The sequence below is a fragment of the Semicossyphus pulcher genome, unplaced genomic scaffold (assembly GCF_022749685.1).
Source record: "Semicossyphus pulcher isolate SPU_LCO1_2020_fin unplaced genomic scaffold, fSemPul1.0.p SCAF_20, whole genome shotgun sequence".
Classification (NCBI taxonomy): domain Eukaryota; kingdom Metazoa; phylum Chordata; class Actinopteri; order Labriformes; family Labridae; genus Semicossyphus; species Semicossyphus pulcher.
In genome coordinates, this window is record NW_027211694.1 from 2,186,168 (window position 1) to 2,200,209 (window position 14,042).

Consider the following 14,042-nt stretch of genomic DNA (forward strand, 5'->3'; position numbering starts at 1 on the left):
TGATTTGTGCCTTTGACTTGTCTTCTCAATAACAATTATTTTTAATTCATATATTTACAATATAAGACAGCAAAATATACGTTCCAATGCTTAAGAAGAAAAAGAGAGGATTTGTAGTATTTAGTACGGTGGCTCTACGGTGGTTTTTCTATTTGCTGCATTTTTCTATTTGCTGCGTTTTTCTATTTGCTGCGGGGGGTTTTTTGCCGCATTTTTCTATTTGCTGCTCGTTTTCTAAATGCTGCGCATGTGTTGTCAAATTGATGAAGATGTTTTCTTAATTTGCTTGTGTTTTGTGTATTTGCTTGTGTTTTCTTAAGTTGCTGTGCGTTGAGCTCTCAGGGCCACCGTAATTTAGACTGTCTTGTACTAAAATATGTGCAGATCGAAAGCCGTTATTTCCAACATGATTTTAATGTGGTTACTGTCCCTTTAAGAACTGTCAACGGTTTGTTTGCGGAAGTGGTCCGTTAATTAAATGTCTCGGTCCTACCCACTTTCCCCTCCGGTGTTTTATCATGTGTTTAACACAGAGCCTCGGCTAAGTATTCTTTTTGTTTTCTAAGCTTGCTACTTACAAAATATTATTTAAGTTTACGTAATTTGCGGAGAAAACTTTTTGACTTTCTGGCCAACCTTTATAAGAGATATAGATATATCATTCTGAACTGGAAATATAGTGTTAGCGTTGCTAGCTAGCTGTCGAAGTAGGCTAAAAGGAGTTATTACTCACGATGGCTCCCTACAAAACTGGTGAGTTCACGTAGATTTCATCCAGAAATGTCTATTAAACTGTTAAACGGATATAAATGTGTTATTTTTAAGCTCTAATTAAAACATTTTAGCTAAAATGCTAGCAACGGCTATGGCTAGTACGTGCAGGAATGAAGATCTTGTTCATTGACTTGTTATCTCATGATCGTCTACTGATGCAGTTTTTTCTTTTGAGTGTAATTGGCTTGTCAGCCCCTTTAAGGGGAGCCCATGCGCCTTATCTCGCCCTCCTGTATGAATTAATACAATATACGGTGGTTTAGTTGTGTATTGATGCTAATATAGCATACAGCTATAACGTTATTCCCCTTATGCTTGTACATTATGATAACTAATAATCTGTTGTTTTAAAAAGCTGGGGGCAAGTCTCAGTTGCCCCTCGTGATCATTGAAACACGCTTTGCTTGCTGTAATCACTCCTTGTTTTCCAATTCAAAGATCTTCTAATGATTAACTTTCCATATAGGATAAAGGCTATGAAATACACAGTGCTTGTTTTGTGTTTAAATGTTAGCATTAGCAGCCTGAGTTGGGTCTTGTTAGTATAAATTACTTCTTTGTGTTTGCCCAGACAGTGTTTCCTCTGTTTAGCTGCAGCTGAAGGATAGTAGCAAGATTTGGAAATTCGTACCAAAAAGATTGAACCTAAGGGAGATATCCTCTTTAACTTTTGCTGAAGCCTCAAAGTAGCTTGTGATTCATCTTTAAATATCTTTTTTTACATGGAACAAGGATGCATGGATTTTGTCACCCGTCATTTAAAATCACATATGGAAGGGATCTTTGATGATCTTTGTTTAACCAGAACTAACCAGAACCTCGGGCATTAGGTCAACTAATCATCAGGACTGTGTTAATTGATTGATCAGATTAGATTGACAGTTTGAATGACAAGCCCCCTAAACGATTAGACTCAGATGTTGCAAAGTCTGATTTCCCCACAGTATGGCTGCATGATATGACACACATCTTTTTGTTCATAACAATTCTGTTTGTCATTTTTACCAGCTGCTTCCGTCAGCAATGCAACTGCACATAAATCTGTTTTCAAACTGCATGAAAAGCAAGTTCCAAACCACCAGTGTAACCACCAGACCAGAAGAACCAAATTGCTCATAGCAAGACGCTGCTGAAAATGTTTTAAGGTCATATGACTTATTAATCGCTTCTTCTCCTTTGATTATTTTGCTCTGTCCTTTGGTACAAATCAAAATAAGAGCCAGATTGCTCTTATTTTTACTTTGCTTTCACACTCTAATGTGACTTTAGTGTCGAGGTGAAGCTACTTGAAGTTAAGTGCAGGTCTTGTTTAAATGTGATGTTTCAGTATATTTTAATGATAAATAAAAACTATGGCGACAAAGTTGCTTTACTAGGTGAGAAAAGTCGCGTCAGTTGTTCGGTAACAGACATAAACGTTAGTATTTTTGACCTGACATAAGATTTCTAAAGTTGAAAAAAAATCTGTTAGACTTCTTGTCTTGACTTTGAACTTTGTTACTGTTGGAAGTTTATGTAATACAGCGTCCCATGAAACTAGTCGTGAAGAAATCATCTTAGCCCAATCATGAGGTTACACTGAAAGCTGAGTAGTTTAACTTCCTGGTTGACTTGCAGGCTGAACATTCACACAAGAGCAGCAGCGGTTAATTGATGAGCTAATTCACCTTCTCAGTTGTGGAAATTGTGCAGTTTCTTTCCACCTTTCTAACATCACCAAAAACCGTAATAATAATAATAATAACCTTTTTTATAAAGCTTCTTTCATACAAGAAATGCTGCTCAAAAAGTGCTTAACGATATGAAATTAAAGACTGAGCGAAGGGAAATTAAAAGAAGGATAGACTGCCATAAAAATAATAAGATGGAAAGTAAAACCTGACTAACAGCTGACTCTCCCATCCTGCAGCTCCGTCTGTCAGCCAGCATGGACTCTGAGAACGACGTGCTGATGAAGGAATACGTCAAGATGATGACTGACATGATCGTGCTGTGTGCCACTCTGGCACTCTCCCTCTTCTTCTGGATCCTCTCCCTCACCATCAGCTCTTACTACGGTGAGCTTCCTGTCAAAACTCTGAAACCAAAGGAACCTTTTATTTGTTTCAGTGTGATTTGTCTTGTTGGGGTTAATATCCGGTTACATAAAATGTGTTTAAGTTTATTCAAAAAGAGTGAAATCATGTGCTGCTCCTGAACGCTGCCCGGCTTTCTCCAAACTCTGTTTTCAGTTGGAAGTTGCTCAACATTACACTTTCTCGTGGCTGCTGTTACATCATGAGTGTTCATTAGTACTTTTCTTTCACGTGACATCACATTGGCCCTCATTTATCAATCTTGCGTGAAAACGGGTGCAGATCTGAGCGCAGAATTGGTCTTACGACAGGACACACGTGTGATTTATGAAACGTTCGTATCTGACCAATCCCAGCGTACGATTGATCCGGTCTTGATAAATGCGGCGGCTGAATTCGACCGTCATTAACATGTTACGCCCTAAAATATTCCTGGTTCGGAGGCCTCGCCCACTGAGGTCAAACATGGAGAGAAGAAACACTGGCAAGAAAAGAAACTTTTCCGAGATGGAAATCGGCATCCTCACATCTGAGGTGGAGCAAAACAAAGATGTGCTTTTTGTCAGTCTGAAAACTGGAGTTAAAGGAGCTCATAAAACGCTGTGTGGAAGAGGATAACGGAGGAACACAGGAATCACAGGAACGGACTCCGGCTGAGGTTTGATTAAAATTCTCAATAACTTACAAATTTCTTACAAATAGTTAGGCTTACACATGTTACATGCGTATACATTTCTATTGTATGTTTAAATGTTTCAGAGCCAGGCACCAGCAGTATGTCGGCCAGCTCTCCTCCCCAGAGCGGTCCCACTGAGCCAGACCCCGGAGTCAGGCTGCCGAGAGCGAGCGCGTGCCCTCTGCCCCCCGTGCTGCGCTGCCTCAGTTGTCGGCACACTTGATGCAATAAATAACACATTAAAAGAAATTAACGAAAGCCTTAATAAAATGTTTAAATGACTAAATGTCTGTGTTTAGTATGCCTTTAGCCAATTTCACCTAGGATACTTCATCACATTACTGATTAAATACTGCAGCACGTTTGCAGAAGTTTAAGGTAAACTTTACATTTTAAAAGCGATGGATGAGGTCCTGTCTCCTCCGTATAGCCCCCAGTGGAGGCTGTGCTGGCCACGGTTCCCTGGGCATTGGCTCCTCTGGCTGCGCCGGCACATCAAAAGGCACTTCATTTACCAATGCAATGTTGTGCAAACCTGAACAGGCCAAAATAATGTCGCACTCTTTCTCTGGGGTATACAGCAGCGTTCCCCCCGCTGGTCCAAGACGGAGCCCCCTGCCCTTGAGCAACCTGAAGCAGCGCTCCACTGTGACCCGTGTGCGTGTGTGCGCACTGTTGAACCTGCGCTCAAATACAATTGCACAATTTTACCATAGGCTATTTTGAGTTCATTTGCAAAAACATATTTCTGCTTGTATTTATTATTTCAAATTTTAATGTGCAATAATTAGTTTTAAGAATCCGTTTTGATCTGTTCTGGAAATGTGGCTGCTGATGCTTAGATGACAGCTGAGGTTTGTTTAATAATTACTTTCAGACTCAGACAGATTTTGCTGTGCTGCACCGCAAATCCACAGACTCAGATTTGCGTACACGAGCTCAGACCTGACGTGAGATCTGATCCTAGCTTCCGCTCACGTCCAAATTGATAAATGCAGAAGCTTGCGTTGAAATGGTCGTACGCACGGTTTTCTGCCGTACGTTCGTTTGATAAATGGCTTTATTTCTGGCTGAATTTAAACCATGGTCTAATCAGTGTAGTTAGTAAATTCTCCATCTGAACAGTTGGTTTCCTGTATTTGTTTGTGTAACGTAGAGATTTGCATCTCTGTCACTATAAAACGGTTTGAGAAGCTTACTTCTAATTTGTTAATGCGTCATCCTCCTCGCGAGTCTTTTCGGAGGCCAGACCTCGTCGATTTCTGAACAAAACAACACTTTGTAACTTTATTAGGTGCTCGTGTTGAAACTGTATCATATTTTATTGATCTATCTGATGTCCTCTGGCTGCTCTGTCTGAACTCTTGGTGAGTTTCCCGATTGGAAATATAGTTGTTACCTGTTGCAGTTGCTGTTGGCTCAGGAAGCAGCTGACTGGAGGATCAGAGCAGACATCGTATGAATTTATGTTACAGCTTCCTTTTGCTACAACATCAACCTGGTAACCTCAGAAGAGGTGAAAACATGCTGCACGGCGGGACTTTAAAGTTCAAATATTTCGTGGTTTTGTGCCACTGTCACACAAAATGTTAATTTTTATAAAACATCCAGCCTACTCAGAGATTTTTAATGGTGGTTTGACTGGTCGCTTATCTTTGTTCCCTGGGGCCAGTTTCACGCCTGGTTTTAGGTTAAGTCAGTCATAACTTGGCGTTCTAAATCCGACCTAAAAGTTAAGCCGGTTGCACCATCTAGGTGTCTTAAAGTAAGACGCTGCTCTCTACCCCGACCAAACCGGTGAAGGCGGGGGAATCCTCTCCAACAATGTCCATGATGACGTCACTGTACACAGGTGTTTTCAGAGGGGGACCCCCGCCAGTTGGTGATTTTTTTTTGTTGAAGATGCGTCCTTTTTTTTTGCCTTGCTGAGCAGGTGTTTCGTCCTCAGAACGGAGGCTGCCCGAGTCTGAAAAGGCGTTTATAGCATCCGTTATCTCCTCCCATGTTGATTGTTTCTTATTGTTTGTCACTATATTTCACTGCTTCAATACATTTTTGTGGCGGCTCTATTAATTTTCAAATTTCAATGTCAATAAAAATGTCCTTTTCTTTTTCTCTGATCGATGAACGATTACCAACAAATTAGCATAAAAGCAGACAGAGTTAACAGAGTATCCTAGCAACGGACGCTGGGCATTCACATGAACGTGCATCGCTAAGACCGGGCGTAGTTTAGGCCAGGCTTAAGTGTGATTGGTGCATTCTAAAGACTGGTCTTAACAAAGACCGACTTAGCAGTTAGGACCAGGCTTAGTAAAGACCAGTTGGTGAAATCGCTCCAGCAGACTAGCTCAATATCCTCACTATCTTTTCAAATGGTTTTATGTTCCCAGCAATGTTTTTTCCCTTCGTTAAAATGTTGAAATATCCACTGTAATGTTTCCGATTTATACCCCTGAAATCACGCCCCGAGGACAGAGTTCAAATCAATCAAGCTGCATTTGAAACGTCCGTCTCCATTTGTTTATTTGCAATATGAACTGCACAGACAGCCCCGTACCAAACTCTTATATCTTTAGAGAGCATTGCAATAAGCCTGATTAATGTCTTACAGGTACTCTGCAGCCTGTGTCACCATGGCGGTGGCTGTTCTCCATCTTGGTTCCTCTTGTGCTGACGCTCAGAGCGCTGAAGCGTCACAGTCTGGACAAATCAGGAGCCCTGGGAGGTGAGTGCACGTCCACCAATCCAGCGTTTTTATTCAAAGCAGCACTGATGTGACATTTTGTGTAACAATGGCTGACTGTTTGACATGAAAGGAGCCTCTTGTTGTGACCCACCATTTAAAAAAAAAAAAAAAAAAAAAAGCGGTTCCCCTCGGCTTTTTGGAAGCTTTCTGCCTCATCATTACCTCGCACTCTTGGTTGTTTGGCCTGCAAATTTACTGTTTTAGTTCCATCTCACGGCTTAAATGGTGTGAGAAAAGGTAGGAGAGTTTAATGTCAAAGAATTAATTTTTATGCAGTGTCTTGATCCAAATAAGGTTTAAGTTATTATTATCCATGAACAAAAGTTTAACTGCGAAAAATTAACTGCAGAAATTAGCGTGTTGACACAGGTTTCTCAGACCCAGGAAGACCCGCTAATAGATGCCGATTGTCTCTTTTCCCATTGCCAGTGAAGTATCCTCCTGTCGGTCTCTTTTCTGCTGCGTCACCCTCTGACATCACAAATGTGCCAGAGACAGGGTTAGTAAACGAGATGTTACGGTGGTTAGCTCTTTATTGCATCTATTACTTGTCACAGCTCGGCTCTTAGACTGCAACAAAAACGGGAGACACGCGGGTATACTAATCAAAAAAAGTAATTTGTTTACAACGTAAATAGTCAAAACCAACAAAAACATGTAGATCTGAATAATCTGTAAAGTCAGTCGTGTGGGGTGTGGATGGCTGTAAATGTGTTGCATGGATGTTGTGGTGCAAAAACAACGAAAAACAAACAAAAGAGCACCCGGACCCAGGTGTGTCCCATTCTCCTGATTAGCCTGCCACCAGGTCTGCAGTCCTGGAGACTGAGAGCAAAACAACAGTAGAGTGTACCAAGTAGAGAGCAGTGACATTCAGTCTGTTTATCAAACTCGACGCCGACAAATTTGGAACGATGTTTGAGCGCTGCTCGTACGGAGACGGGCGCAATTTGTAGCTGAGATGAGGAGGAGTTGCAGAAGTTACCGATGGAGTGGTAAGTGGTAAAGGGGCAGTAGAGACAGCTGACGTGATCTGCTGCCATCTTTTAAGACACAAATGTCTACAAATGAGAGGCTGTTACCTGAATGTTCTTTGACAGAGAGAGAAAACAGATTCAGCAACTGTTTTATCACTGCTTCATGGATTTTGTCGATCTGGATGTCAAAACTTAAAGTCACAGTTGAGTTGCACGAAACTTTTCCACACTTTAATTTCACTTGTATGTGCGAAACATGCCTGTAGAGCCCGGCTGTTATAAAAGCAAGCAGCAAAGCAAAATGATCATGCTAAGGAGGACAGTAATCTCTGAGGCAGGAGGCTGATTACACCAACATATCGAATCTCAAAGATCTCCGTTTCGGTCTCTTTGGCGGCACCTGTGGCGATGAACGGTAATTGCGGGAGAGGGACTCTTTAGACCTTTTTAAATAAATTGATTTAAATGTACCATGTACAGTCTGCCTTATTCACAAGATAAAGTTTACTGGTTTAAGTTGCGTGAAGTTTACGTGATCCTGTGATGAAAGACCCCTTGTCAGCAGCCGGACATCAGGCCACAGTGAGGACGTCACTTGTCATCACTAAAGACACTTTCTCGGAACATCCACAGCAAAGCCCCAAACAGTCGCACACTACTGCCCTATGAGATCATCCACTCTGTGGTTTCACTGGCTGAGGCGAGACGAGCCTTCAAATGTTACTTCAGTCTCGGGCCGACTTCAAAGCTTTCATGACATTTTCTGTGTCTGTTATCGTCCTGATCAGAATCTGTTCCAGGCCGAGGGACGCTCAGTCTCAGCCGGTGGAACCCACGTGCTCCTCTGTCATCACGCTCGCTGTGTTTAAACACAAACACTCGATGCATCTGTTACAACACAGCAGTGATTCTCTCCTGCAACTCTCAGAGCTTAAACGTCAAGATTACTGTAATCAATGACTTATAATCGGAAGGTTGGAGGTTCAATCTACACGTCGAAGTGTCCTTGGGCAAGACACTGAACCCCAAATTAGCCATCGGGTATGACTGTGATAACTGATTGACAGTTGGGCACTTTACGCCTCTGCCATCAGTGCGAGTCTTTAACAGATGTAATGAGGAACGAGCCTGTTATATAGTTTACTGTCCCAAAGTCACAGGCTACATTTGACATTTAGTTTGTTATTGTGACATTTGAGGTTTATTTTTATTCACATTCACGACGATGAAATGTGCTGCTTCGGGGTTTCATAAATATATCTTTGTTGCCGAAGTCGTCTCAATAAATCAATTTGATATCCTCAAAATGAAACTTTAAAAAGGAACACGACGTTACATGGACAGTCGCGTAAAGAGGCGTAGGCCCAAAAAATAAATGTATTGAAGAGGACGATATGGATGAATAGTTTCACTTAAATGTTTATCATTGACTGGATGCTGCATATTAATCCTCATGGATGTATTGATGCACTGATCTCCTGCTAGTTTCTGTTTGAGGTAATTGATTATGCACACAAGGTTTTATAAGGTTGCATTTCAGCCTGGAAACAAGGTCCTGCTTTGAATCACCAATTAGAATTAGTTATAAAAACTAATGGAAGTTATGTTCGCTTTCAAAGGGACACACCACAGACTCGTGATGAAACAGCCCTCTGTTCCTCTGAACATCAGCAGGACCACACACACTGTAGTTTAACCTGACACACACACACACACACCGTCCTGCACTCACCACAGCACCACGTGTGGACGAACATGTCGCAGGATTCAGACAGTGTGACATTTCTCCTCTCAGCTCTCCTGGTGGGATTCGTGTTGACGATGGCGAACTTCAGCTTCTTCTCCTCCCTGATGGCCTTCTTCATCACCTCCTCCAGACTCACCCGCTGGGGAGGAGCGCAGAAGAAGAAGATCGACGTCGACTACAAAGAAGGTGAGAGGCTGTGAAGGTGTGCGTTGAATCTACGTTTAACTTAAATGTACTAAAGTTTGTGTTTGTGTGAAGGCGGCCAGAGGAACTGGGTCCAGGTGTTCTGTAACGGAGGAGTTCCCACAGAGCTGGCGCTGCTTTATATGATCGAGGTGAACACACACGCAGGTCGATAGAGATCAGTTATTTATGTATGTAAAGAATTTGTGTTAAATGGCGTCTGTGTTCACAGGTGGGCCCAGGTGAGATGCCCATAGACTTCAGTAAACAGTACTCAGCCTCCTGGATGTGTCTGTCTCTGCTGGGCGCGCTCGCATGCAGCACAGGGGACACCTGGGCGTCGGAGGTGGGGCCCGTCCTCAGCCAAACACAACCAAGACTCATCACCACCTGGCAGGAAGTGCCAGCAGGTGAGAAGCCAAAGCTTTTATGTCGACCTCAAGCTCTTAGCCGAGTTCAAAGTCTGTGACGATGAGGCACAGGTGTGTCCGGGCATTAACCCTCATTTTACCTTCCTCTATAATCATCTTGGGTTGTTTGGTTCACCTGTACGTTTCTTCCTCAAAAGATGTTAGGGCCGTTTGCTTTGTAAGAATTATGGGCACCAGGGTTTGAGGAAGAAACATGCCTGGAAGAAAATAACAGCATCTCTGGTCCAGTCGCACTGATTTTTTTCTTTACCCATTTTTTATTAGTTAAAGCAGCGGTCCCCAAACGGCCGTCGTCTCCAGACCCGGACCTATTTACAGTTTTGACAAGCATCTATTTCAACCTGCGCAGCTATTTGTCTTCGCAGTAGTGATTTGGGGGTCCAAGAAACTCGCAGACCAATGCATTTGTTGTAAATCTAAAATGAGAGCAGTAGAGAAAACCGAGCTTCTAAGACTGGACAGACTCGTACATGCTCCGTGACTGTGGCAATTATTAAACGCGGACATTGTCTGACACTGTCACTCCGTCTGTCTCTGTTAACAGACTCCAGGCTGCAGTTTAGTTCAAACACTTCATTGATTAACCTGAGAGTTACACAGAGCTACAGGCTTCATCATCTTGACTAGTTTTCCTCTTATTTCCACAGTTCTGCTCTTACATGTACCGGTATGTGCCCTCTCTCTCTCCCTCGCTCTCGCTCTCTCCAGCAGTCTGTCAGTGTACAGGGTTAGGGTTAGTTTAGTGCGTTTAAATGTTATTTATTTCATAGTCATTGCCTGTTTTCAAACTCACCATGAGAAAAAGTCTAATGCAACTGCATTTCGGCAAAACATATAATAAAATATAAAGTGAATCCTCCTGTTATGGTCAAATCTTTGATAATTCTGTCCGGAGGCAGAGAGACAGCTGCTTAAGTGAAGAGGTAAAGCTGTCTCTCTCTTTCATTGGATTTCTGCATGGACAACATTTTACTACCAGTAGTACCAGACAGATATTATTTGTTTTCATTCACAAATAAAGACACTTCCATCACAAACCAGGGCATAAAATAAACCAAAAAAACAGGAAATAAAGGTTTTGACACTCAAAGACCCCCCAGACCCCCCAACATACAAACACACACTATATTTCCTTACCAACATTGAAGTATTCATTATTATTACTGTTAAATTATGAGAGCTCTGTGTAAAAGTTAGTAGCATTGTTGTAAAAATTATTTAGCCTAATCGTATTTTCTTTATTTGACGTTCAAACTGTATAAATGTCTGTTACTGAATCATAACGCAGGTCAGACATTATGATGTTCCGGACCTTTCTCTAACTGGACCTCTTTCAAGTTTTATTGAAATGTAGAAATGAGAAGTTTAACACCTGATTTCTGTCGGTCCAGAGCTCATTTAAAGATAAACAGCAGCATCAGGCCACATCTGAAAGTAGCAAATGTAGTTATTTCCAGTGTAACTCATGTGAAACGTTTCATGAGCATGAACAGAAGCTGTCATTCAGGCTGCGATCTCTGTGTGAAGAGCTGTTTGTATAAAAGCATCAAATCATTATTCCCTCAGATGAAGAGGCAGAAGACGCAGGAGTCACGTTCCTGTCTGTTAAAGGTCACTCTTAAAGGAAACTGTATATTTAGGAACTTCTACCCTTAAATCTGATTCGTTACACGACGCACTGAAAACATGCTCCTCTTGTTCTTTCATGTAAAGATGCAAAAAAGAAGTTTCTGCTCTTCCAGGAACGAACGGAGGAGTTACTCCCGTCGGATTGGCCGCCAGCTTCCTGGGTGGTCTTGCGGTGGGCGGGGCTTACTTTGTAACTCAGCTTTTGTTCATCAGCGACCTGCACCTGGCCGACCCGCAGTGGCCGATCGTCGTGTACGGAGGCATTGCAGGTCTGCTGGGATCCATGCTGGACTCGTTCCTGGGAGCTCACATGCAGTACTCAGGTAGGAACGATCGGACATGAAACATTTGCATCTTTATTTCTAAAATTAATTTAGTTTTATTTGAGTTTTTTGTCCAACAATTAGTCCAAAGAAATTACCTTTTATACAAAACCAGTAAATACTATTTTATAATTTTATATTGGCATATCATTCATACGTAGAAAATGCAAACTGAACCACTGTCATCATCCTAAACATCCTCTTCATTCTTGAAACTTAATGTCCATCAGAAGTGCAACACTGCCCTCTACTGGCCGTTACAGAATGTGCAGCATATTAGTCACAAGTGATTCCTGTCTGTCTGCAGGCTTTGATGCGAGCATCGGGAAGGTGGTGGGTTACCAGTCCGCCACCACCCAGCGCATCTGTGGGAAGCCCATCTTGGACAACAACGCCGTCAACCTGTTCTCCTCCGTCCTCGTCGCGCTCATCCTGCCCGGGCTGGCGTGGGGGATGTGGCCACGATAGACTCATGAACGGCGGCGCACAGCGGAGGAATGATCTGACAAAAATGTGAGGCTGATTTCTGAGACACTCGAGCCAGCAGTTATTTGTCACAGAAGCTCAGCAGTAAATATGAAACACAAACAGCTCAGATCATGAAAAGAAGAGAGAAATAAATACTTTATAATACATACCTGTGAAAGTCATCCAGGTCATGGTCATTCTAAGCTTAATCCAAAAAGGCAACTGGACTTGGTTGAAGTTCTTGAAGACGTACAGAGGCTTATATTTCTAGCTCCGTCCACCCGTCAGTTTACAACTGAAGAAGCTTTTCGGACGAGAGGTGAAACGTCTTCAAGAGCTTCAGCCAGGTCCAGCTGCCTTTTGGATTACGCTTAGAATGTTTCAAACATGATTTCCACCTTTTCTTTAAATTCACTGCACACACATTTATTACAAATACTTTCCCAAGTCGAACAGAAAGTAGCTGAGGGATAGGCAATGAAAGGTGAAGATAGGTGAACAACAAAACCCCCACATGTGTACTCAACTGAAGGCGTTAAAGTTTGTGCAACAACTGAAATGTTTTAAATAATCAAACAACAATCTTAAAGGCAGCAATGAAAGTGTACACAGAGCGATAATGATGCATAGAAAAGTCTGAATTGGAGAGAGAGAGTTCACAGGCCTGTGCTACGAAGCAGGATTTGGAGGTAACTTTGCAAATGCTGCACACTAAACCTGTTACAGAGCCGCTTATGTTCAAGACAACAAATCAACACGTCTAAAATTACTTTGCCAATGCAACACGTCAGAGGCGTGCGCTTACAGTCCTGCAGACTGTATGCATTGCCTTGCGTTATTTTGCTCATTTCATTCTACTTTTTTAAACCAATATCATCAAACGGCAAAGATTGATTTAAGCACAAAAGTCTTATTTTACTTCTAAAATATGAAAATAATCTTACTTAAGGGCTCCTCGCATGAAAAGAAGATAATTTAAAAAGATCAAATAACAATGCCTTAATTTTATATCAAAGTATTAAAAACAACCGACTGAAGTCGACGAGCATTGATGTGTTGGTTGCTAAACGTCGGCTGCTTTAAGTGTTCCACACTTTATTCACACATATTCACGTGTATGATTTCTTTGCCAGCTGTTCATTGTTTTTGCTTTAAGCCTGCAAAAACAACTGCAGGCGTGAAACTTCACAGACTGACATGACGTCTTTGTCTATTATTATTATAGTTTCGCTTCTGATGTTGCTCTGTCGACAGTAGGCTTTTCTGTGTAGGTAATTGATCATATGCTGCGAACACTCTTCATACATGTTCAGTGGAAATCAAACGTCTTGTTCAGCAGGATATTCTGCACAAATGAACACCATGTTTGATATTCTTGAAAGATAAATGGGATCAGTAGAAGTTAAAATCAAACAGTAGGAAATGTACAGACTACATTTGCCTCGAAGTACAGGCCTCAGGAAGGTTTAAACTGCACTGGAACTCTAACTGGATCAATGTAAACCAGGTGATGTGGTTTATTTCATAAGAACACTCGTGGCTGTGAGGATCAAACTACATACTGAAGAAAAACATTTATAACTTTTCTGTGTATTTAATTTAAAGGTAATTTGTGCTGGTTTAATGTGATGTTTCAGTGTTAATGTTGATTGTACTGAAGGCAGTCTCGTGTCTTCACGAGTCTGCTTCAGGTCCTCAGTATGAACTGTATTCATTTACAGCTGTTATACTTCAAAGCATTAAAAACATTCAAATATCATTTTCTGCCACGAATGTGTCAATAAACTGGTCAAATATTTACATTTATGAGTGATTTGTTTGTCCAAGTGTGTGAATCAATCAGGAATATTTTTCAGCTTCTGACGACTGTACGTATATTTCATCATGGGTTTCTATGTTTGATCATAGGTATGAATGTTTGATCATATGTTTGTATGTATGTATGAATGTTTGATCATATGTATGTATGTTTAATCATAGGTTTGTATGTATGTTTGATCATAGGTATGT

At 41.6% G+C, this 14,042-nt stretch overlaps 1 protein-coding gene across 1 annotated transcript; it reads left to right on the plus strand.

Moving 5' to 3' along the window:
* Positions 1-497: 497 nt before the first annotated feature.
* On the plus strand, positions 498-13,832 carry tmem19 (transmembrane protein 19). The gene is made up of 8 exons (XM_069671160.1): positions 498-753; positions 2,684-2,831; positions 6,140-6,253; positions 9,047-9,184; positions 9,257-9,333; positions 9,414-9,591; positions 11,355-11,564; positions 11,872-13,832. Exons 2-8 carry the CDS (start codon positions 2,702-2,704, stop codon positions 12,030-12,032), a joined length of 1,008 nt encoding a protein of 335 aa, XP_069527261.1. The 5' UTR covers positions 498-753; positions 2,684-2,701; the 3' UTR covers positions 12,033-13,832.
* Positions 13,833-14,042: the final 210 nt, after the last annotated feature.